We start from the raw sequence: 26,844 nt of genomic DNA on the forward strand, positions 1-26,844 counted from the left end.
AAATCCCAAGCAGGCTCCCTGATGTCAACACTCAGCCCAACATGGGGCTCAGTCTCACAATCTGGGAGATTATGACCTGAGTGGAAATCAAGAGTCGGAACCTTAACTGACTGAGCCTCCCATGTGCCCCTGTACACACTACTTTAAGTTTTAAATTATTCATTTGATTATTATAGAATTTAACAAAAGGAAAGGAAACTGAAAAAAAAAATTTGATGACATTGTTAAACTTCAGACAAATTAGTCACGGAAGAGATATAATTTTGTAATAGGTCTCCCTAAAATTAAAAAAAAAATTAGTGTGATGGTACTGAGGAGTTTGTGACTATTTTACATGCAAAAGGTAGATAGGTAGATAATATATATTTAATGACAAGTTTGATTAATTCATTATGTATTTCAACTTCAGTGAATTGTGGAGTCCATGCTCAGCAAAGTGGGGACATTAGCCTGCTAACACTTTCTCTTGCCTCCCCTATTCACACATTGCAGTGCTCCTTAGGTGTGTCATATTTTGCACTAGGTTACGTGTAAATATTAACCTTCTGCATATAACCATGATTTACAGTATTGCTGGTATTTGTTCTACATTAAAATTGCTTGTGATTTCATCACAGTTGCTTTACCCAGAACTTCTTCAATCCCAAATTCTTCATTTTCATTTGTCTCTTGGCTAGCTAGGCTTTACTGAAAAGTGAAAGGAGCCTGAGTAGGAAAAGGGAACTCTCTTCTCTCTGAGCTAAAAAAACAGGATGGGCAGATGAAGTTCAGTGTGTAGGTCACAGAAGAGGATATGGGGAGAATACCCACTGAGGAGTCACAACTACTTCAAAGGTGAAGGAGGCAAAGTCAACACTTCCAGTGAGGGAAGAGGTGATGGGGTGGGGGCTTCAAGGGAGACAACATTTTGCACACTGTTACTGGCAAGGGAAGGGATGCTGATAAAGGACAAAGGACGACTTCTGGGCAGCACTGAGGGGCCAAGAGGGAGAGAATCGATTTATAGTGGCACCAACTGCATCATTTTCTTAAACGGCACTTAAGTGGGGGTGGTAGAGGTTGGGAGAGAGAGAAATGAAGTTTTTAAAAACTAGAGACTATCGATAAACTAGAACAGAAGGTAAATTGGGATTCATAGCGAGAGAACTGAGAGAAAGCTCTGGTTAGTGACTAGGGTGTTGACTCACTAGGCTCCAAGTCCCGAACACATCCAGATAATGATAATGCCCATAGAGGTTAATTACCAAAGTCAAAAAGAGGTAAAGCTGGCCAAGGATCTGAAAGTCAAATGCACAAACATCCATCCACATACACCTCAGTCATACCACAGCAATACATAGCATTGCCAAGGAAGAGTGTTGAGAGAAAAAGGAGAGAAGAGGTCCCAGGACAAAATCCTGGAGAACTTTGGACCTGAAGGGGAAAAGAGGAGCCAGGCAAGGAGACAGAGCTTGGACTGTTAGAGATAGGGAAGGAGAATTGAGAACTGTGAAAGGAAAGTAGGTGAGGGTTAAGAAAGAAAGAATGGGGCAACCAAGGCCACCGATTTTAGAGATGAAGTCCTTGTTGAAATTGGAGGTGCCATCTTAGCACATTGGAAGAGGACACATCTGTTAGTTTGGGTTTCCAGGATTAAGGGATAAGAATTTAAATGAAAGTTGTTTATTTAAGGAATGGACGTAGAAAATACTGGTAGGGAAGTGGGGGAAGTGAAACAGGAAAGGGAAAGCAAGTTGTCATTGTGGATAACTGGGGGCTCAGTCCCACCAGGAAACTCTGGAAAGCTGGTGTAGAACATGTGCCCCAGAGGTATCCTGCCTGAGCTGTGAGGGAGCTGGGGTATTTATGTGCCAGTTGCAATCACACATCGATTCAGGATTGCTAATTACTCCTGGGTGGCATTAAGTCTCCAGTACTTTGACTTGGCACATGTTCAGAAGAGCAGAATTCGGCCAACTAGAGAAAACTCAGGTGAAGAATGCAGAGCTGGCCTGCCCTAAATGCTAAGGCCCAAAGGGATCCGAGCAGAAAAGTGATCACATCTGCTATAGGAAGGAAGCCACATTGTGAAGGGTAGCAGTAAATATGATGAAGTTGAGGTATCAAGACAATTTCTTCAAGAAGTGTATGGGAGGGGAAAGAGGAAAAGCATTGAGGTGATTTAAATATATGTCATTTTAATGGTGTTTGTAAGTAATAGTTTCTAAACACTTGTCAGATGGCTTGGAAATTGCTATCCCACCAAAAACTTGTGATATGTTAGCCTAATTATTCTAAGTGGTTTATCTGGAGTCATTTAAATTTTTACGAGTAATATCTACTGTGATGGAATTACAGGAAGGAATCATAGAAAGGCATTAGATTAACCTCTCATTTTACACAGGAGGAAAAGGAAATAAAGCATGATGTTTATGTTCTTCACTACTAGCAATGAGCATTTGAACCCTGTCATTTATTGGCTGAGATTCAGAGACCAGAGAACCATTGTATCCGCCTTTCACATTGGATGAGACCGAGACCCCAACTGCATGAGATTCCTATGAGTAATTAGCCACACGCACCAACTGGATCTGACCACGCCACTTCATTGCAGATCCCCCTGGCCTGCTTTTCACCACTTTACTTGTAAAAGTTGTATAAAGACCAGTTTTCCAAACAAAGCGGCTTGTAGATGCAAGGATTCTGCACCAGCCACAACCTATTGGATTTACACTAGGTGAAATACAGAACAAGAATTGATGTTTCTTTGACTGCCCCCTTAGTGATTAATACAGCACTGTACATTTAGTAAGCACTCAATAAATATAAAAATAAATGATGAGGAAAAAATCTAAAAGCTTACATTATCATCGGATGCTCACGAAATGACAGACTGATGTGTTACGTAATGCTGCAATCAGGAAGACCAAGCATGCTAGGAAAGGTTACATGAATTTGTGCTTGTGTTAAATGGCTTCAATTAATTAATTACCATTAATGGCCTAAAATGTTGTGACTTGATGGGATATAAAGAAACCTAAGACAGAAAATAAGGTAATCCACAAATTCTATCCTTCCTTGCCCTTAGCTTGCTCTCTACTTCTATGAAGGGGAAAAAATCAGTTTCATCAGGAGGCTATCAGTTCCCTTCCAAGGTGATGGAAATTCAGACACAAGAAGGTAGTTGGCATCCAAGGGTCCATTCTAGTCAGTTCCTGCTGATTGTATTTCTTGGGACTGTCAGCCAAGAATGGGAGACCAAGAGAGACCTTGCAGAGCCTAAGACATGGGAAGAAGGATGGGAGACAAGCCATTGTCGATCTCGAAGTCCAGAAGTGGTACCATATTGTGGGGGAGGGAGGGCAGAATCAGTGCCAAAGAGAACTTTGTAGAGTTGTGTCTTCAGTGAGGCTTGACATTAACCTAAATTTAGACCCAGCAGCTGAAGCCAAAACAAACCTTCCTGGCCATTAACTGGAAAAGAGGAAAGGACCAAGGGAAAATTACAGGAGTTTGAAAGGAATGGACAAAGAAACTAACAGGAGCCACAGTCATACCAGGGGATAGTATAGAAGCAGAAAAATATTCATTTCATTCAACAATCATGTACTTAGTACATTCAATAAGCAAGTATGATGTCAGACACTGAGACATGGATTTGGGAACAAATCTTTGCTTGTGTCACATTTACTAAGTCCCATCGGCCAAAACAAGTGCACATGGCCAAGCTCAGTCAGTGTGGAGACAACTAACCATGGAATTGATCCAGAGAGGCAGAAACAAAATGCAGACCATTATTGCAACATTCTAGACCTTCTGCGAGTGATGACATCTCTGAGTTATCCCATCAAAGACTGAGAAAGCTGGGAAATTTAACCACCAGCTGCCATTCCTTCTTTGCTGAGGGCTGCACCCGAGCCATCAAATTGCTGGCACTTTTGCTTTCCCCAAGAAGACCAAACATGCTTCCAGAGGTAAAAATGCACAAAGACTCTGTCATGTATAGGTACTGTCTACAGGCGGTATCCCGGGTAGGCCACGGGAATGAAGGCAGGGCATCAACACCATCTGATGCACAGAGGCCATCAGTTAGATAGAATATAGGTTCTGATTTAAAGAAATCAGAGGAATACAGTGATCTTTGTAAACAACTAGAGTACTGGCAATATGTTTTGTGGTAGATTTATGATATAGTACCCATGAGGCAATGACTGTCAGCAGAAAGGGAGTCTTCCCAGGGCAGACAGTGTCAGGTTGATGTGAATTTGGATTGAGACTCATAATTTCAACAGGCCAAAAGGAAAGAGGGTTTATAGAGGATCCCATGACGTGTGCAAGGGAACACACCAGGATTCTGGAGGGAATGCAAGTGGTTGTGTCTGGCTAAATGTGGAGAGAGACCAAGAAGCCAAAGAAGTGGACTGGGGTCAGTTTATGAGGGGTCACCCAAGCCATGCAGACGAGTTTGGATATTGTCGTTATGTAGAAGGGGGCGTTGAAGGATACTTGGAAAGTGTAACAGGAAAGTCTAGGATAACAAGTTGAGCTAATAGTGAGTTGGAGGGGCCTAGGTTTCCCAGCCTGGTTCCTTTGTCCTATGGAATCAGTCATGCTTTGGAAGCTGGTAGCATCATCCCCTTTAACAGATGATGCTACTGGGAGTCAGGTTACATGTCTTTGATCCCATTGCCACTGGCTGATGACATCAAGGATACGAATGGCTTAATTATTGTCTTTGGAGCCACAATAAATGGCTGGTAGAGGCAGCCTGTTCCATCTGTGAAATTTATTCCAGCTAAGAACAAAATGATTAAATGCATCCTACTTCCTCTCCCAACATATGAATCCATGAATCTAAAACAGACCTTCTAACTTAGGAGCTAAAAAGAAAAGCCAGGACAGTAGTATATCACTGTCATCACAGCGGATCTGACAGGTAGATTATTCCCGGCTCCTCTAAAGGAATAATGTATGTTCTTAAATTTTCATTTCTGAAATAGTGTTTGGAAATTTTGCCTGAGGCTAGAAGGAAACAGTGAGTGAGGCAGAGAATCAGGTACCCTCTATCTGTCTCACTATCTGGTTGTCATAAACTTGATATAAATTAGTTGTTTAGTTTTTGGTAGTGAATCATAGCTTGAATCCCACTTTGGACTGTTCACTCAGTCTTACAATATAGAAAACAACCATGTACAATGCAAGCTGTTTCACATTGTTGAGCTCCTGGTTGTAGGCAAGAGTGGCTCCCAGAATCACAGAAGAGAGCTGAATGTTGTCCATGGAGACAAATGCTCAGTAGTGGCTTAGGAATGGACAAGGTGTCCTGAGTGCTGTGACTTCAGGTCAGTGACTCCACTCTCTCTGCTAGTCTCCCTTCAAATAGCTAATTCCTCCCTTGGAAATATCTAATTCCAAAGGAACATCCATCCATGCAATTCATATTTTATCAACAGGTTTTTAGTGAGTCCTACAGAGATAAGCACATTGAAAGGCATGGATTCTACAGACAGAAAGGTGACTGACACACGTAGATTTATGTGCAAAGGAAAGCATGTTATAAGTTCTCTACTCCAGTTTGTTAGACTTCACCTGATCTGATGACTCCATTCAGCTTTAATGAATACCCATTTTATAAGCTGGGGTGTGGAAAGCTCTGGTTCTACACACAACGGACTTTCTCAGACCAGGCTAACCTTATAACATGCCCAGATAAGCTGAGGCTGAATAATATCCTCTGTCACATCTGGTTATGCAAGGAAATGACATCCTCACTCCACAGGCTTCCTCCTGTTGACAGAGAAGCTGAAGGCACATACAAACAATTAGGCTTCTCTGCTGCATGAGTGGCATCTGTTCAAAGAAGCTGTCAAGACTTCTACTCCTCTATGGAAATCATATTTACTTTATTCATCTAAATAATGTGGCTTGTTTGCCTTCTGTATGAAATGGTCTTGCACTGTTTCTCATTGATTGATTTTTATGAGATAGCATATCACTTTCTGTGTGTCCATATGCCTCTCTGCTAAGAATGGAATAGCTTCTTCTTTTTTTTTTTTTTTTAATGGAATAGCTTCTTACTGAATCCTTTCAATTATATTCTTTTACAGTTTTGGAGGCATTGTGTTTATTCAAAATGTCCAACTCTTTATCCCTATGTTTTTCACTGCCCAACCATGCTTTCCAAGATTAACAGGAAAAGAATGATGAAAATAAATAAAAGCAGTAATTAAAAATAAAAAATAAAAGCCACATATTTTATATTCCATTCCCAACATGTTGCTCCCTGGTTGGGTAATTATAGCAATCAGAATCCACTGAAATAGGCTGTATATATTTTTCAAAGCTATCTTTTTTTGAAGCAGTTTTAAGTTTCCAACAAAATTTAAATATACAGGGATTTCTTATATACCCCTTCCCACTCCCCCACATTCATCTCCTTCCCCATTATCAGCATCACTCACTAGAAGGGTACATTTTTTACCAAAGATGAACCTACATTGACACACCATAATCACTCCAAATTCAGTTTGCCTTACTGACACAACTCTCTTTGTGTTGTAAATTCTATGAGTTTGGAAAAAGTATAATGACAAATATCCATCATTATAATATAATGCAAACTATTGACTGCCCTCCAAATCATCTGTTCTCTGCTGTTCATCTCTCCTTCCCTCCACCCCTGGAAAACACTAATATTTTTTATTGCCTGCATAGTTTTGCCCTTTTAAGAATACCAGAGAATTGGAATCATACAAAATGTGGCCTTTTCAGTTCAGCTTCTTTCACTTAGTAATATGTATTTAAGTTTCCTCCATGTCTTTTCATGGCTTGATAGCTCCGTGTTTTGTTTTGCTTTGCTTTGTTTTTAGCACTGAATGACATTCCATTATCTAGATATACCAGTTTATCCATCCACTTACTGAAGGACCTCTTGGTTGCTTCCAGGTATTAGCAATTATGAATGAAGCTGCTGTAAACATCCATGGGCAGCTTTTTGTGTAAACATGAGTTTTCAACTCCTTTGGGTTTATTTGTTTATTTTGAGAGAGGAAGGGAGAGAAGGGAAGGGGCAGGAAGAGAAGGAGAAAGAGAATCCCAAGCAAACTCCACCCTGTCAAAACAGAGCCCAATGTTGGGCTCGAACCCATGAACCATGAGATCATGACCTGAGCTGAAATCAAGAGTTGGACGCTTAACTGACTGAGCCACCCAGGTGTCCCTGCAATTTCTCATGGTGTATAATATGGACTCTCTTCATCTGCTTATTTGCCACTTGTATGTATTCATTGGTGAGGTGTCTGTTAAAATCTTTGGCCATTTTTTTAACTGGGTTGTTTTCTGACTGTTCAGTTTTAAGAGTTCCTTGTTTATTTTGGATAACGGTCCTTTATGTGTCTCTTGCAAATATTTTCTCCCAGTCTGTGGCTTGTCTTCTAATTCTCTTAATATTGTCCTTCAGAGAGCACAAGTTTTTATTTTTAAAGAAGCCCATCTTATCGATTATTTCCTTCATAGATTGTGTCGTTGGTGTGGTATGTAAAAATGTATCACATACCCAAGGTCATCTAGGTTTTCTCCTATGCTATCTTCTAGGAGTTTTATAGTTTTGTGTTTCATATTTAGGTCTATGATCCATTTGGAGTTAAATTTTGTAAAGGGTGTAAAGTGCCTGGATTTTTTTTTTTTTGCACGTGGATCTCCAGTTGTTCCAGCATCAGTTGTTAAAGAAACTATCTTTATTCCATTGTATTACCTTTGCTCCTCTGTCAAAGGTCAGTTGACTATATCTATGCAGGCCTATTTCTGGGCTCTCTATTCTGTTTTCTTGATCAATTATTGTATGCTTTCACCAAGACTGTACTGCCTCAATTAGTATAGCTTTATAGTAAATTTTGAAATCAGGCAGTGTCAGTCCTCCAACTTTGTTCCTCTCCTTTAATACTGTGTTGCCAATTCTAGGTCTTTTGTCTCTACATATAACCTTTGGAATCAATTTGTCAATGTCCACAGACCAATTTACTGAGATTTTGATTGGGGTTGAATTGAATCCATAGATGAGGTTGGGAAGAAGTTACATGTTAACAATATGAAGTCTTGCTATCCATGAACATGGAATATCTCTCCATTTATTTATTTCTTTGATACTATTGATCAGAGTTTTATAGTTTCCCTCAAATATATCTTGCACCTGATTTGTTAGATTTATATCTAACAAATATACATTCATTTTTGAATTTATGCTAATGTAAATGGTATTGTTTTTATTTCAAAGTGTACTTTCTCATTGTTAGCATAGGTTTTGCTTTTAAGTTACTCAGTATCCTCACACTTGAATGCTCAGAAGTCTGTGAGCAAGTAGCATTGAATGTGCCCACAAATGTGTCTTGAGCTCAGTCTGTAAATTCACTATTAGTTGGGTGAGATCAGAATGGTTAATCTTAACGTAGTTGCATTTAAAAGACTGTACATTGTATCAAGACCATACACCATGATGTGTGTGATATCCCTGCCAAAAAACATAACTTCAATCTAATGGTAAGAAAACATTGGACAATTCCCAATTGAATGGAACTCTACAAAATAGCTGGCTTGTACTCTTCAAAAGTATTAAGGTCATGAAAGACAAAGACAGACAAACTAAGAAATTCTTCCAGATTAAAAGAGAGATGAAAACTACATGCAACATGTGATCCTGGATTGACCTTGGTCAGATTTTTTAGAAGCCATAAATGATATTATTAAGACAATATTAGTGATGTCTTGATGTCTGCAAGTGAGAAAATAATATTATATCAAAGTTGGTTTTCTGATTATAATACTCATACTGTCTTGTCCTTAGGAAACAAATGCCATCTACAAATTACACTCAGAAAATTCAACAAAATTAATATGTATACATAGAAAACATGATCAAGAAAGTGCAGTAAAATGTTAGTGACTGGAGACTCTGGATAGAGGTTCTATGAACATTCTTTGCCCTATTCTTGAAATTTTTCTGTGAGTTTGAAACTATTTCAACCCTAATCAGCTGGTTCTGTAAAGTCATCAACTTTAGTAATTATACTCAAAAAGCATCCTAAGTTATTTCAAAATGTTTTTTTTTTCTTTGCAATTGGTTTCTGCTTTATTTGAATGTATGGTTATACACTGAAGAATAGCAGATAGTATGAATTACTTTGTGGTTGGATCTCCTTCATTGATATTAATCCATTAGAAGCATTTTAAACCTGTACTTTTATCTAGGAAAAAATAATTACCCTTCCTCAATGGAAGAATAAAGTTTGCTTCTTTAAAAAAGAAAAAAAGAAAGAAAGAAAGAAATTGTTTTGAAAATAAATTATCCCAAAAAGGGTATATTGGCTCAAAACTATCATTCAAGTCTCTCTCCCTCTATGAAACTGAGAAAATTTCCTCTTTCTCAATAGCCATGAGGTTTCATCCAACTTCTGCCACTACAGAGCAGTATGACCTTGACCAAGTTATTTAACTTTCTGAACCTCACTTTTCTTATGTATATGATCCAGATGTCAACTGAAAATGCCCGGTACCTTGAGATCTAAATAAGATTCACTCAAACCCCTCCCCCACTCCTGAATTATGTACGTTTAGAAGTCCTAAGCCCTTCTCAACATTCCTGTAAATTCTAAGGGTAAAATCTGGATCCTTGTTTCACTTCTAGATCCTGTTTTCTGCTCCCAATAAAACTTCTAGGTTAATAGCTGATGTCCTATCCCACACCTGCAATCTCTATTCTTCATTAGGCTAGCAGGTGTGAAAGTCAGCCACCATCTTGATTTCCCCACACCTACCTAACTCTAACCACTCACCCAAGGCATTTGTAACTATAATGTATTTTACTAAAGATGTCAGGGATGCAGAGAGGGGATTTATGTTGCAAAATACAAACAACTGTAAAGTAAGCATCAGGCAGGCATAAAGACAACTTTTGGTCACCTCACCACTGGGGCTCAAGCAGTGGCCCCTTTGCCCAATGTCATGACAGCTTCACATCTCTTACTGACTTCTCTCCCCTTTCTTTTTTGTGTCCCTTGGTCTGCTTATAATTCCTTCCTCTCATGGGTCAAAACAGATTCTTCTCAGGAAGAACAGATCTTTTTGTTCTCTAGGCACCCATGACCTTAGGACTCTACCAACCATCACAAGACTCTCTCAGATAAAGACCACTGCCTCCCCAAGAAGAACTCTGGTGCCAACTAAGGTGTCCTAACTTCTGCAAAGTTAGACATAGTGCTAGGTACTCTATCGGGCCATTTCCACTGTGAAAATGCTGAGATACTATGAAGCATACTGGCTTTTATTTTACAAAGTGAGGTTATCTTTATTGCATATGTCAAAATTTAAGAGTCTACAAAGCTCACTGTAGAAAATAATAAAGAGGTAAACCAAAAAAATTAAATCATTCCAAGTTTTGCCACCTGTTATTAACACTTAGGTGAATATTAGCTGAACATCTTTCCAAGCAGTAACCTTAGTTGGCACACACTGTTTTGTTTCTACAAAAGCAATATACTGTGAAAATCTTTCTGCTGCAATGAAGACAAATGCGACACCATTTTTATAGCTATTTACTCTTTGAAAGTGCAATCAGCTTTCTTCCCTGCAAAGTCCCTTTCTTCCTTCACAAGCTTTTCCATTCTTTCTGCAACTTTATTCCAGTGAGACCAACACTGATATTTCAATATTTAACTTAGTCTTGATATCACTGCTCTCATATACACAAACCAACAAATGTATCCCTTTGAATACAATTCCAAATGAATCCCCTTTCTCCTGCCCTCTTATCAATGTGGAATTTAATGTGGCACCAGTGAACTTCATTAAGAAATCACATTTGCTATTGGCTTGGCCAAATCCAGCTTTCTTCTGGATTATTCCAGATTTCAAAGAAAAAGGAAACACCTTGCTTGTGAAGACACCAGCTCAGGTGACTACTTTTCTTTCACCCCTTCTTCTCCGTTGTAATCAACCCCAGAGCTGATGTTTGGTAGTGATTAATCTGTCTTGTCTTCCACAACTGCTGCAGAGTACTTGGGCCCAACTATGGACAAAAATAACAGTCTCAGTCATGTCTGTGATGAAATAGATTTTTTTTAATGCTAAAAGACCTGAGGGTATTTCTACCCTGGTTCAATCTCATGAGTTTCTAGGAGTTCAAAATCCCTCTTAAGATGTGCCTTTTGCCAAGCACTTATTAGAGTTCTAGACTGTTCAGAGCTAGAAGGTGCAATATGCATCTCTCATTGACTCACGAATTAAGTTTTCTTTGCCCAACATAGTTCTTTCAATCTTTTTGTCGTAAGGAAGGCATGTACTCTCCAATTTGCCACAAGCCTCACCTCTCCCTATTGTCCTATACCTGACTCACATATTTATATTTCCTGCTTGCCTCCCAAAGCATTAAATGTCTTACTAATGCCCAAAGAATGCCATACTGAAAGATAGCCATCTACGCTGAGGCACACAGCTATTAGTGACTCCTCCAAGTTCAGTCTAGAACTTAGCAATTTTTTCATTCATTCAATAGATATTTATGAAACACATGCTCTATACCAGGTACTTGTAAGCAATACAAAGATTGTCCACATGGAGCCTGCAGTTGTTCCCAAGTCTGTCTCCAGAGAGAACGTTCTTTTTGGCATACCAGGATAATTTTGAAAGATGAAACTTTAGGTGCTGTGTCAGTAGTTCAAGTTTTTAAGGCTTAAGATTCTTCTGATCCCTAACATTTCATACAAAACCAGCCTGTGTATGAATCTTCCCATAAGGAAGAAGCATTTCCTTCTGTGCAGCATGCATGATCCCCTTGGCTATGGGTCGGAATTGCTCTCCTGGGATTGACTAAGGATATTCAGTTGTCTGACAATGAGAACAAAATGAGACAAATGATCAGAGCACTTAGAGTAAGTAGTCACTACCAGCCTTTGATGGCAAGCCACAAGTGCAAAAATGAAAATGTAAAGGCCTAATCTCAAAAGTATGGATCAAAAATTCTTTAGGCTTCCTGGTTTAAGAGCCAGGCTAGTAAATGGAGGTGTTCTCCAGAAAATATCTGGATAAAAGGCACCTCCTCTCTGTACTGCGGAAGTTGGTTGGTCCCTGCCCAACCCATGGAGGGGGTATAGCCCAGTGTGAACCTGAGGAATATGGTTTGTTCCCTCATCATCTTGAGCTGTCAATCAAACTATTCTTACCCTTGCTCTGGATGGCAGCTATGACTTTATAGCTGATATAAAAGTCTGCTTTAAAAAATAGTTTTCTATTTCATGATGGGAATTCATATTTAATTTGTGTATTAGGTTAAACACACTTTTTTATTTTTTTAATTGAAAAAAATCATGCCGAACTATGTCCTTCTCCCTTCCTTCGCTTACCTTGCACTCAATCCAGGGAAACCAGTAATTGTCTCTGGGCAGGTGTCAGTAACGTGCAAGGCCCATCCTCTGACTGACTCAGAGAAAGACAAGTTCAGGGTAGGGAAGAAATTTGAGGGAGAGTGAAAAATAGAAGAAGAGCACTGGCTTCAAAGTCAGCCAGACCTGGGTCCAAATGAACTTCTCTGCACCTCTGTCTCCTCATACTTAAAATGGAAATAATAACACCCACCTTGCAGGACTGCTTCAATCAGTAAATGGGATGATTTTTTTGAAGGGCCTGGCAAGGCAAATTTACAAATGGATTTAGCCATTTTCTGCTGGAAACTGGCAACATCCTGGTTTGTGGCCTCATGCTGACTCCCTTTGTGCGTCAACTGTCCCATCTAGCAGATCCAAAAATGGTGATATCCATGCCTTGCCTTCTGGGAAGAGATGGCAACTGGATGTCCCAAGGCATCAGCTGGTCCCCGATTCATCTTTAGGGTGCACTTCCTGGTATGTTCTGACTGTGATACATTGATTCCATTCATGGCCCAATTATTGACCTTCCTATATTTGCCCTGGAACTTTGGCAGTCTTCTCTATTCTGGGCTAGCCTCTGCCTTGCTTTGGCCAAAAGAATATGGTCAAAGTGCTGTGGGCCAGTTCCAAGCCTGCGACTCAAGAGGCCTTACACATTCCCATTTGGTCTTTTGCACTGTTGTATTTACTTTTGGAACCCTGCATCATCCATGAGAACAAGCCTGGACATGGCTGTTGGAGGATGAGAGACCATGTAGAGGAGACCTGAGGTGCCCCCGCTCACAGCCAGTCAACACTCTGAAGCAGAACCAACTACATAAACTACAACTGACCACACATGCATGAAGTAGCCCAATCAAGACCTGAACAAACACTCAATGAGCCTAAGCTGTTTACCCAGGATACTGTGAGCAACTGTGGTTGCTGTTTAAAGCTACCAAGATTTGTGGTGCTTTGTAGCACACATTATCATGGTCATACATGACTGAACCCTGAGTGACTGAAAAGTTTCCTCCAATACTAAAGGGCTTTAATGAGGACCCCTGAGGCTCCTCAGCATTGGAGTGACAGCCTCCCTCTGCGGGTTTGCCTGTCTCCCCAATCCTCAGCTACTGATCATGTTCTTTGAGCTTCTTTGTGAATCACCCGAGAGCCTGACAGCAGAGGCAGCTAATAGTGGTCCTGGGGAGGCATAAGACAAAAGAAGAGTCTTTTGCAGGAAAGGAGGTGGTTTTTACCAGTTGTTCTCCAGACCCATTTCTTGTCCATCTCTCTTTCCAAAGTAAAACAGGAAGAAGTGAGAGAATTCAGATAGCTTAGAAGTGTGATCCTGGGTCCAGACTTTGAAGAGGAGGAACTTTGGTTGAGAGAAAGATGTACAAGTCAGTAGGGGTGAACATTTAGAACCTATATACAAGAGGTGGTTCAGGCTGGGGCATGATTGCAATACAGGTATACCTAGGCCTTTGGTATCCTCTTTTCTGCTTCTTTTAGTCCTACTCTCTTCCTTTCTGGCCCGAGAAACCACCATCCCATCAGCAAATCTCAATGGAGGCATTTAGCCAGTCATGGCTTAGGGAGTTAGCCTCCTAGAGATAACTAAACTTTCATGAGACCAAGCTTCAACACACACACACACACACACACACACACACACACAATTTAGGATGCAAAGAAAGGCCTTTTAATGCTATCTAAATCCACACTAACTTACCCTGCCTCTCTCACAGAAATTGTCAGCCTGTCCCTTCCCCTCTCCTCTCTTCTTCTTACTGTCTCCTGCCTACTTAACAGCCACAACCTCTCTTTCTATTCTTCTTTTTCTCTATACTGTCATATGTTTCTGTCCATTACACAGTATAATTTTCCTGCTTGTACATTTCCTCACCAGCCTGTAAGTATCTGTAGGGCAGAGCCTGGGACTCCCTCAGTTCTCTTTGTCCCCCAACCTTATTACAGACTGCAGTCTCTCATCCATAAGAGATTGCATGAGATCCAGGGAAATTAAGAATGGTCTCAGGAAATGTCAGTGTAATGCAGAGCCTAGATCTGACTGTAAAACGCAGGGCCAAGTGAAACTGAAGAGCAATTATCAGCTGGGCTGGTTCCAGTCCTTGATGTATTGTTTGTTTTCTGGGTTTTTTTTTTTCTTGAAACCTCTTTTTTCTTTTTAAAGTTTATTTATTTATTTTGAGAAAGCCAGAGACAGTGTGAGCAGGGGAGGGGCAGAGAGAGACAGAGAGACAGAGAGAATCCCAAGCAGACTCCATGCTGCCAGCTGCAGAGCCCGATGCCAGTCTTGAACTCATAAACCATGAGATCATGACCTGAGCCGAAAGCAAGAGTGGGATGCTTAATGACTGAGCCACCCAGGCATCCCTTCTCCTTAAATCCCTTGACAGCAGCTCCTTTTGATAATAAAATTATAAAAAATCTTTATATGTGGAATGACATCCAATTCTACCAAACTGGACTTCCAACTTAGCTGACTGAGCATCATGAAAATTAGCACAATGGACAAACGCAAAGAACATGATGGGTCTAAACCAGAGAGGCCTAACTGTATGGGGACTCTGGACCCATCTGTGAATTGGTAAGAAGCTGTGAGGTCTCCTAAAAAGTAAGAAATGCATAGCAGCACAAAATTTGGGGTGGAAGCCATGCTCACAGACCTTCTGGAGCATCCAGGAATTGCTTAAGTGGAAAAAACCCTGGTCCAAAGGAAAGCAGGTGGTGGGCTCTGTGAGGATTTAACAGACCTTTTTATTGGTGCATAATTGGCTGCAGTTCTCAGAGGTTCCCTCCCATTAAGGGACAGGAGTGTGTGGGTTTGGAGAAGAGCTATAGCTTGGAGCCATGGTTATCAGGAGGAAAAGGAAGCAAGAGGTAAGGAATAAAGGCAATAGGAAGTGTTGCTGGTTTCCATAAAATTTTGCAGCATAATGAGAATTTCTAAAAACACTGCAAGTCTGAGCTAGCAACATTATTATACCATCACCCAGCCTGAAACTTCAAGCTGACAATTTGCTGTGAATTCTTCTTTCACTTGTTTTTCTCCTTCCTTCAGAACCAAACATATTTTGTCTTAAGGGGAAAAAAAAAGGTGATGGTGTAAAAGAAGGGTGTGTATGTGTTTAAATAAAGAAAACATGGGGCACCTGGGTGGCTCAGTCGGTTGAGTGTCTGACTTCATCTCAGGTCATAGTCTCACAGTTTGTGGGTTCGAGCCCTGTGTCTGGCTCTGTGCTGACAGCTCCGGAGCCCGGAGCCTGCTTTGGATTCTATGGCTCCATCCCTCTCTTCCCCTCCTGCACTCATGTTCTGTCTCTTTCTCTCAAAAATAAATAAACACTAAAAAATTTTTTTTAAATAAAGAAAACATTTGAAAATATACCAAATGTTGATGTATATGAGACATCTCTTACTGGGACACTCAGGTGAGTGTTTAGGGACCTAAGACTGTTTTTAATATGTCTTTTCTATTTTAAGATTAGCATTCTACTTGGGGCACCTGGGTGGCTCAGTCGGCTAAGCCACCAACTCTTGATTTCTGCTCAGGTCATGATTTCATGGTTCATGGATTCGAGCCCCGCATTGGGCTCCTTGCTGACGTTGCAGAACCTGCTTGGGATTCCCTTTCTCTCCTTCCTTTGCAACCCCCCCCCCAAATAAATAAATAAACCTAAAAGAGATTAGCATTCTACTTTAAAAACTGAGGAATGCATGAGCATTACATCATCGAGGTCTGTGTAGGCAGCAACCTTGTACTACTGTAAGTTACCCAGCATCTGTCTTTCTCTGCTTGTGGTGCCTTCCTACTTGCATAATGATCTCAGACAGCCCTCCTCAGGTGCTCAGAGGCCAGCAGATGTGGGCTGCACAGTCCAAAGACAAGAGGCAAGAGGATGCCAAAAAATAACAAATGGCTGCAGACTACTCTTCTGCTAGGTCTGCGATCCATTTACCTGTTTCTTACTACTTTCCAGTTTCAGCTCCATGACACCAGTTAGCTCCATTTCTAACAGAGCCAAGACAGTGCCTCTCATCAGAGAATCCCAGGTCGTGGGTTGCGAGGACATCGCAGAGGGGATGTCACGCACCAGCTTCCTTGTCCTTCGGTCGCCCTTGTCTTTGTTAAGAACTCCAGCCTGTAGTCTGTTGGATGTAGAGCCACGGCTGCAAAGGTGACTGGGGCATAGACCGAGGCTGCGGTGGAAGCAATGTGATGTGAAGGGTGCTGATCGACAGGAGACCTGGGATTTCTGCCGGTGACTCCTTCTCAACTGGAAGAGCCCTGCCCCTCCCCGAATTATAATCTTTACCATTTTATAAGATAAAGCAATTAGACCAAGCCAGGGGTGCAACCCAACAGCCTTCAGGTAACATAACCATCGAAGTGACCTTCCATGTGACAATAGGAAGTGGTGGGGCCTCCAGCTTGAACGGTTCCTCCTACGGAACATTCTAATTTTATTTATTTATTTATTTATTTATTTATTTATATATTTATTTAAATGTTTATTTATTTACTTTTGAGAGCGAGAGACAGCGAGCATAAGCAGGGAAGGACAGAGAGAGAGAGGGAGACACAGACTCTGAAGCAGGCCCCAGGCTCTGAGCTGTCAGCACAGAGCCCGAGGCCTGGCTTGAACTCATGAACCATGAGATCAAGACCTGAGCCGAAGTCAGACGCTTCACCAACTGGGCCACCCAGGCGCCCCTCGAATTTAATTTTAAAAATATTTTTACATTTTTAACAATTTCGATTTGGATATTACTTTAAACTTAAAAAAAATTTTTTTTGCACAAATAACACAGGTACACCCATGTTCACAGCAGCATTATTCACAGTAGCCAAAAGGTAGAAGCAACCCAAGTGTTCATCAATATATACAATATACATTTAGGACCTATCCAGCCTTAAAAAGGAAGCAAATTCTGAGACATGCTACACATCGGTGAACCTGGAAGATATCGTGCGGAGTGAAATAAGCTAGTCACCAAAAGACAAAAACTGCACGAGTCCACTTATATGAGGTGCCTAGAGTAGTCGAAGTCCATAGAGACAGAAAGCAAAATGTTGGTAGTCAGAGGCTGCAGGGAGGAGAGAATGAGGAGTTATTGTTTAATAAAGAGTTTCAGTTTTGATGGAAAATGTTCTGGAGATGGACAGTGGTGATGGCTACATAATAATGTGAATGCACTTAATGCCACTGAAATTGTACACTTAAAAATAGATAAAATGGATAAATTTTATATTATGTACATTTTACCGCATACAAAAAGATTACTTAAAAAATGTAGCTCAAAACAAACAAACAAAAAAAAAAAACGTAGCTCACAGGGTTACCACATACCTTTTATCTGGCTCTCCTTAGGTTAACATCCTACATAACCATAGCACAATTATCAAAGTCAAGAAAATAATTGATATAATATTACTAGTTAATCTATGGACTTTTTCAAATTTTCCCCACGAATGTCCTCTTCGCTGATCTGGGATCCAATCCAGGATCTGCAATGTTGTCTCCTTCCTGGTACATCATGTCATGAGGCACCTGATCTTGAGACATTTCACCTTGAGTGAGGCTAACTTGATCACTTGTTTAGGATGGATGGTGCCTGTTAGGTTTCTCTACTATAAAAGTATTATTTCGCTTTATTTATCATTATATTTCACCCACTAAGTTTAGTATCTGTTGGTGATGCTTGCCAGCCACGATTATTACTACAGTGTTTCCTAAAAGGTGGTAACCAATTTCCATCATTACTTCTACATTTATTAGTTGGAATTCCATTGTAAGAAAGAATTTTCCTTTTGCCTCCATTCAAATTTAATTCCTGAAAATCAGTAAAACAAAACCAGAATAATGTCCCTGCGATGCTCACAGGTGCTTGATTACCCCCAAGTCCTTTCTAGTGTTAAAAATTCTCAGATTCATCCTGCTCTCCACAACAGGAGATAAAAGTCCAAGTTCATACCACTTGACAGTCAAGACAGGCACAAGTCTTTGGAAAGCAAAAGGTCAGCACACTTATATTTTCTTTCCTTTTCCATCCTCCGCCCACCCTCACTTTTGAAGTCAAATCTTAACATTACCTTGAGTATATCAGTGGAGTTAAGTGGAAAACACCATTCAAGAACCACTGAGCCTGGAAAATGCACATGAAATGTTGATGTTTAATTTTCCCTGGAGAATGTGATTTTTAATGAACAGGAACTAAATCACAAAAGCTGCAGTGTTCTAAAAGATTTTCATTCACACACCAGACTCCTAGACAAGTTTGCTGTGCCCTTGAGGTTCATCCAGTATCTGCTGCTGTGGCCCCAAGACCCCTTCCCACTGTGCCAGGAAGGTTGCTTGAAGGACTCTAACTGAGCTGTTCCAGGCTGGTATCACCAATTAATAGACAGAGCTAATACCATAGAGTTTCAAGTTTGCACAGTCCTGAAAACTGAGGGAAATTTTTTTTTTTTTTTTAGCCAGGTATTTGTTGCTTGTTCTCTGTTTCTGGGTGACAAACCAACCTAAAACTTAGTAGTACAAAATGACAACCATTTTCTTATGTTCATGGGGATTAGGATCAGAAATTCAGGCAAGGCACAGGGGATCACCTGTGGATGGTCCACATAGGAATTTAGTTGAGAAGACTTGGTGGTTGAAGAATGCCTAGCATGGCTGGAGTGTGGAATCATTCAAAGCTTCCTCATTTATATATTTAACACCCAAAATAGGGTGACTTGAAGACTTGGCCCAGCCAAGATTGTCAACCAAAGCTCTGCACAAAGCTGCCAAATTTGCTTGGGCTTCCTCATAACATGGAAGCTTGCGAGTAGTTGAACTTCTTAATGGCAGATCAGGACTTTAAGAGCAAGTGTTCCGATGAACAAGGCAGGAAGTCACGTGGCCTTTTATGGCCCAGCCGCAAAAGTCATATGGCATCATTTTCAACATACATTTTTGATCCAAGTGATCACATTCCCCAGATTCAAGAGCTGCGGTCATGTATTCCATCTCTTGATGGGAAGACTGTAGAAGAACTTACACCTATGTTTTAAAAATGGCCACACTCTTCAAAATTGAAACATTGGGAAAATACACACTTTAATAAAAACAAAAAGTATTCCCTTTGTCTGAATACCCTTTCCTTCCTCCAGAAATTTCATGAAATGTTCCCCAGATATCCCTCTGACTGAAATAATCTCTCCTTTGGGTTCTAATGGCACCTTGTAACACTGTTGTAGCACTCTGTACTCTAACAATAAAAATACTTGCCAACACTTACTGAGTGCCCACTATGTTCCAGGCATTATTCCATGAACTTTCCATGCATTATCTCACTGAATTCTCAGGGCAACATGAAAAGGGGACTCTCCCATTTTATAAGTGTGTAAACTGAGGTCCAGAAGGGTTAAATAACTTGCCATAAGGTCATATTAAATGGAAGATCCAGAATTTAAACCAAGTTACCCCAGAACTCATGCTCTTAAATCACTCCATCACAGAGTACTATTTATATGCTGCTGTTTGTAAATAGGCCTTCCCTGGTGGATTGTGAGCTATTTTACATGTCATATCTATCTTTGTGTCCCCAGTGCAAAACACAGTGCCTGGCTTATGACAAGCAATAGAAAAATGCAGAAAAGATGCAAACAGGCAATTTGAAGAGAAGGAATTAAAATGTTCAATAAATATAGGAAAAGATGTTCAAACTTTAAAAACAAAGACATCCAAATAAGATGGCATATTTTGTTTATTAAATAGGCAAAATTTAAACTTCAATTAATAAATTTCAGTCCAGTGTTTGGAAGTATTGGACAATGGATAATTTTATTCTTACTTTTACAACTTACTTACAACTTGATAGGAAAAATTTGGGGGGATATTTGTCAAAATGCTGATGTTCACAATCTCTAATTAAATTAGTGCATTCCTGGGATATATCCTTCAAAAAAAACCCCTCTCATCTGTGCATATAGTGACATTTACAAGGCTGTTCATCACAGGATTTTTTAAATAACATTTTTATTGAAACATAATGCACAAATCATAAAATTTGCCCTTTCAAAATGTACAATTTGATGATTTTCAATATATTCAAAAAGTTGTGAAATCTTACCACGATCTACTTTTAGAACATTTTGATTGCCCCAAGAAGGAACCCTATACCATTACCAATCACTCTGTATTTCTGCCTCCTCTTAGCCCCTGATGTAAATACTAATCTACTTTGTATTTCTATCTGTTTTTCTGTTCTGGACATTTCATATAAAAGAAGTGATACAATATGTAGCCTTTTTTTTTTTTTTTTGGTCTCGCTTCTTTCATTTAGCATTTAGTTTTTAAGGTCCATCTGTGTTATAGCATATATCAGTATTTCATTCCTTTTTGTTTCCAGATTATATTCCTTTGTATCTACATACCACATTTTATTTATCTACTCACTTATTGCCAACACTTACCGAGTGCCCACTCAGTTGATGGACATTTGGGTTGTGTCTAGTTTTTACCTATCATGAATAATGCTGCTGAGAACATTTGTGTACACGTCTTTGTGTAGATATAATACTTTCATTTCTCTTGGATATATACCTATGATTAGAAGTGCTGGATCAAATGAAAATCTGTGCTTAGTATTTTGAGTAACTGACAGACTGTTCTCCAAAGTGTCTGTGCCATTTTATTATCCACTAGCAAAGTACAAGGTTTCAAATTCCTCCATATATCCTCACCAACACTTGCTGGTTTTTAATTTTTTTTTCTAGTGGGTATGAAGTGATATCTCATTGTGGTTTTGATTTGTATTTCACTAATGACTAATAATGAACAACTTTACATGTGCTTATTGGCCACTTTGTATATCTTCTTTGGAGAAATAACTGCTCAAATCTTTTGCCTATTTTTAAATTGAGTTATTTGACTTTCTTGCTAAATTATTCTTTATATATTCTGGTTTGAGTCCCTAATCATAGATATGAATTGAAAATATTTTATCTCATTCTGTGGATTGTCTTTTCATTTTCTTGATGATTTCCTTTGAAGCACATTCTTAATTTTAATGAAGTCCAATTTTGGGTTTTTGGGGTTTTTTGTCCTTTGTACTTTTGGTGTCATTTCTAAGAAATCATTGCCTAGCCTAAAGTCATGAATATTTACTTGTATATTTACTCGTATGTTTTATTCTAAAATTTGTAGAGTTTCACCTCTTACATTTAGGGCTATAAATAATATTGAGTTAAAAATTTTATGTGATGTGAGATAGGGATCCAAATTGATTCTTTTTGTGTAGATATTCAGTTTTCTAAGCATGGCTTGTTGAAAAGACTAATTTTTCTCATTGAATTTTCATAGCACCGGGGTTAAAATCAATTAACCATAAATTACTGTAAATTATTTCTGGACTCTCAATTTTATACCATTGAACTGTATGTCTCTCCTATGCCAATACCAGACCATCTTGATTACTGTAGCATTCTATTAAGTTTTGAAATGAGAAAGTGTGAGTCTTCCAACTTTGTTCTTTTTTGAGATTGCTTTGGCTAATTGGGGTCCTTTGCATTTTCATATGAATTTTAGGATTAGCAAAATTGGGGAATATTTCCATCTTAAAAATCCATGAACATGGGATGTCTTTCCATTTATTTATATCTTCTTTAATTTATTTCAATGATATTTTGTACTTTTCAGTGTACAAGTCTTATACTTCTTTTGCTAAATTTATTTTCAATGTTCTACTTATTTGATGTTATTGTAAATGAAATTATTTTCTTAACTCTATTCTTGGATTGGTCATTGTTAGCATACAGAATTATATGGTTAATTTTTTTTTTATTAATTTTATATTAATTTTATATTAATTTTATATCTTGCAACCACACTGAACTCATTTGTTAATTTGGATAGTTCTTTGTGGATTTCCCAGGAATTTCTACGAACAAGATGATGTCTTTTGCAAATAGAGATTTTTTTTCTTTCTTTTCAATCTGAATGACTTTATTTCTTTTTCTTGCCTGATTGTCCCAGCTGGACACCATTACACTGTTGAATATAAATGGAAAGAACAGTCAAACTTGTCTTGCTCTGATCTTAAGGGGAAAGTAACCACCCTTTCAACATTAAATATGATGTTATGTGTGTTTTGATAGATACAATTATCAGATTGAGGAAATTCCGTTTCATTTCAAGTTTTTTGAATGTCTTAACATAAGAGTATTTGATTTTGTGTAATAATCAGCTAAATAAATACTTTTTTTTTCAAAAAAGCCCTTTATTCTATTGATATTGTTATTACATTAACTGATTTTCAGCTGTTAAAAGAACCTTGCATTCCTAGGATAAATCCCACTTAGTCATGGTATATAATCCTTTATACATGTTGCTGGATTCATTTTGCTAGTGTTTTGATGAGGACGTAGGGGCTGATATTTGTCAGGGATAGTGGTCTGTAGTTTTCCTGTGATATCTATCTTTAGTTCTCATATGAGGGTAATAGTAGCCTTGGTGAAATAGTTGGGAAGTGTTCCTTCATCTTACATTTTTTGGAAGAGTTTCTGAAGGATTGGTATAAATTCTGAAAACATTTGGTAGAACCCACTAGTGAAATTATTTGGGCCTGGACTTTATTTTACAGGAAGATTGAAAATTATTAATTTAATGTCTTTACTTGTTATAGGTCTATTCTAATTTTCTATTACTTCTAAGTAAATTTTGGAAATTTATATCTTTCTGAGAATTTGTCTATTTCACCAAGGTTATCTAATTTGTTGGCATACAGTTATTCCCAGTATTCCCTACAATATTTTTTATTTCTATAGGTTGGTAGTGATATCTCCTCTTTCATCACTGATTGTATTTATTTGAACCTTTCTTTTTCTCGGTCAATGTTCTTAGAGTTTTGTGAATTTTCTTGAACTTTTCAAAGAATAACTGGGTTTTGTTGATTTCCTCTATTTTTTTTAATTTTCTATTTCATTTATTCCAACTTAAATCTTCTAATTTCTTTCCTGCTATTTGTTGGATTTAGTTTGCTCTCCTTTTTCTAGTTCAGTTATTGATTTGAGGTCTTTTTTCTTTCACAATAGGCACTTACAGCTATGGATTTCCCTGTAAGCACTATTTTAACTGCATCCCAAAAGTTTTTAAATTCTGTTTTTGTTTTCATTCATCTCAAAGTATTTTGGAATAGTCAGTGTAATTTATTCTTTGACCCACTGATTATTTAGGAGTATGTTGTTTTCCAAATTTCTAAATTTTTCATCAGTTATTGATTTTTTTAACATTTATTCATTTTTGAGAGACAGAGCATGAGTGGGGGAGGGGCAGAGAGAGGAGACACAGAATCTGAAGCAGGCTCCAGGCTCTGAGCTGTGAGCACAGAGCCTGATGTGGCGCTCAAACTCACAGACTGCAAGATCATGACCTGAGTTGAAGTCGGATGCTTAAACAACTGAGCCACCCAGGAGCTCTTCATCTGTTATTGATTTTTAATGTAATTAGAATTTGTGATCAGCTAACACACTTCGTATTATTTTCTTCCTTTTAAATTTAGTAAAGCTTGATTTGTGACCTAACATATGATCTATCTTGGGGAATATTCCATGTGTACTTGATAAGACTTTGAATTTTGCTATAGTTAGGTGGAATGTTCCATAAATGTCTCTTAGATTTAGTTGGTTTTTGGTTTTGTTCAAGTCTTCAATTTACTTTTTGGTCTGCATACTTCTTGGTTCTGCTTATTATTGAAAATGGTCTACTGTTATTGATCCATTATTTATGCCTCCCTTTAAAAAAAAATGTTCATTTTGAGAGAGAGAGGCAGACAGCGAATCCTAAGTAGACTTCATGCTCAGCATAGAGCCTGATGCAGGGCTCATTCTCATGACTGCAAGATCATGACCTGAACCAATATTGAGAGTTGGATGCTTAACTGACTGAGCCACCCAGGCGCCCTCCTATTCCTCCCTTTGATTTGTCAGCTTTTGTTTTGTGAATTGGGGTCTTCACTGTTACATGCATGTATATTTATAATTATCTGTCTTTTTGATGTATTAACCCTTTTATCACCATAAAATGTCATTCCTTGTCTGTAGTAACAATTTTTGTTAAAATCAATTATATCTAGTATTGTCAGTCCTTTCTTCTGGTTGTTTGTACAGTATATCTTTCCACATCCCTTGACTTTCAACCCATTTGTACATTTGAATTTAAAGTGTATTTTTTTTTGGTGCAAAAAGTTGATTTATTAAAGCATAGGGACAGGACTCATGGGCAGGAAGAGCTGCACTGGGGGTGTGAAGAGTGACTGATTATATACTATGGAGTTGAGGGAGGTAAAGGCAAAAGGGAGGCCTCCGAAAGGACTTTCATATACTAACGAAAACTCATAAGATACCAGAGGCCTGGCTATTGTCAAGCTAAGTTGTTTTCCTCTAGTAAGGCATTAACATTAAGACAATAGGGAGTTCCTGGAGAAATGTTATACTCTACATTTTCCTCAAGTATTTGTCAGTGGGCTACGGATTATAAAGAAATTTAATTTTACCTACCATTTCCTTCTTGCCTTTGTTCCCCACAGCACTCCAGAGGGGAGGATAATGTTGGGGCTCCAGGAAACCGAGTCTATAGGTTTCTGGAGATTAGGCTATTGATAATATTGCGTTTTTCTTGTAAATTACTAAGGCATTTGTAAACTGGTCCTGCATGTCCTGCATGACTATGATCACTATCAGTTAACCATTTTTTTTTTCTTTCCTTTGCTCTTGGGCTGCCAGGAGTGCCTGAAGAATGTCACACATATCCCACTCTCGGGGAGTAGGGTTATTGTTAGCTTGTGCTTTGCCTTCAGCTTGCCTTACGCTCCCTTATCATACCCCCCCCCAAATGTAAACCTTATCTCTTCTAGATAGCATATAGTTGAATAATGTTTTTTTTATTCATTCTGTAACTCTGTCTTTTGATTAGAGTTTTCAATCCAGTTACATTTAATGTAATACTTAAAAGATTTTTACACTTGCTATTTTACCATGTGCTTTCTATATGTCTTATAAACTTTTTTCTTTTATTCTTTCATAAAGTCCTTTTTGTGTTAAATATTTTTAGTACACTTTTTTTAATTTTTTTAAACACTTATTCATTTTTTGAGAGAGAGAGAGACATAGAATGAGTTGGGAAGGGGCAGACAGAGAGAGAGAGACAAAATCTGAAGCAGGCTCTGGGCTCTGAGCTGTCAGTACAGAGCCCGATGTGGGGCTTGAACCCATGAACCATGAGATCATGACTTAGCTGAAGTCAGATATCAACTGACTAAGCCACACAGACACCCCTTTAGTGTACCTTTTTAATTACCTTGTTGTTTATTATACTATATATTGTTTAGTTATTTTCTTGGTGGATGCCCTGGAGATTATAATAAATAACTTAAACAAATTAATACCAACTTAATTTCAAAAGTATTGTGCTATTGTTGTTGTACTAATACATCTCTGTACATCATAAGTCCCCAAATGCAGTTTGGTCATAGGACAAGAGAGTCTTATGTTCTCTGATTCTTACAGGCCCTGATGAGCAGACAATCTCTCATTATTGTGGTTTTCTGCAACTAGTTCTGACACCCATACCTAATCCCAAGGATCCGTAAGTTAGGGAGATAGAAGGAAATCCGGTCCACCATCTAATAGGTGCTTACTATATTTACATGGTTGCACTGTGCTCAATATGATGAAAGGCATCAAGGAGTCACAGAGAAAGTCTAAGGTACAGTACAGATAATGCAGCTGTGAAGACAGGAGTACATCACAACACAATTCTGGAGCAACCAGACATGGAGTATAAATACTAGTTCAAGGGAAGAGAATGGAGAACTTGGTGTGAGTATAAATATAAAGGGAAGACTCTATGGAGGAGGAGATCAAAGAATGGGTAGAAACTAAAGAAATAGAGGAAAGAGTAGAAGGTATTTGAGGAGGAGGGGTGAATGGGCAGTATATAGAGAAAACGAAAGGAGTACAGATAGGGAAATAGATGTCCAAGTCTGATAGGAAGGAAGTTTCCAGCAGTTTTCTCACATATACTTCATCTCATGGAACCCTTGCATGCAGCCCCAGCTTTGGTTTCCGTGTCCTGGGGCCACCCCCAGAAGCTAACTATGCCCTATGTCTGTTTGACTCTCTACAGCTCCCCTTCACTGACGGCCTATACCACTTTTACCACAATGGCCTTGCAAAGGCCAAGAGAAGACGCAGCCTACATCACAAGCAGCAGCTGGAGAGAGACCCCAGGGTGAGTTTCCCTGGACACCTGCCTTACAACCTCTGCTGCCACATCTGAGCCCAGTGAGGGAATGTATAAAGGGATGGGTGGGGAATTTTGAAGTAAAAGCACTCAAGTATTGTGATAGGCAAAATGGATCTTTGGCAGAGTGGTACTGGGGACTCTCCACTCCTCTACCT

General features: G+C 38.9%; 1 protein-coding gene across 2 annotated transcripts in view; it reads left to right on the forward strand.

The window, feature by feature from the left end:
• Positions 1–26,844, forward strand: part of PCSK2 (proprotein convertase subtilisin/kexin type 2) — a 270,236-nt gene that overhangs the window by 10,216 nt on the left and 233,176 nt on the right. The window contains exon 2 of one of the 2 annotated variants that reach the window (XM_042980934.1): positions 26,570–26,674. The exons of the other annotated variant lie outside the window; for it this stretch is intronic. Coding sequence (XP_042836868.1) covers positions 26,570–26,674 — 105 coding nt within the window. The remainder of the gene's footprint in view (positions 1–26,569; positions 26,675–26,844) is intronic. 2 annotated transcript variants of the gene reach the window in all.

Source organism: Panthera tigris, chromosome A3 (assembly GCF_018350195.1).
Source record: "Panthera tigris isolate Pti1 chromosome A3, P.tigris_Pti1_mat1.1, whole genome shotgun sequence".
Taxonomy (NCBI): Eukaryota; Metazoa; Chordata; class Mammalia; order Carnivora; family Felidae; genus Panthera; species Panthera tigris.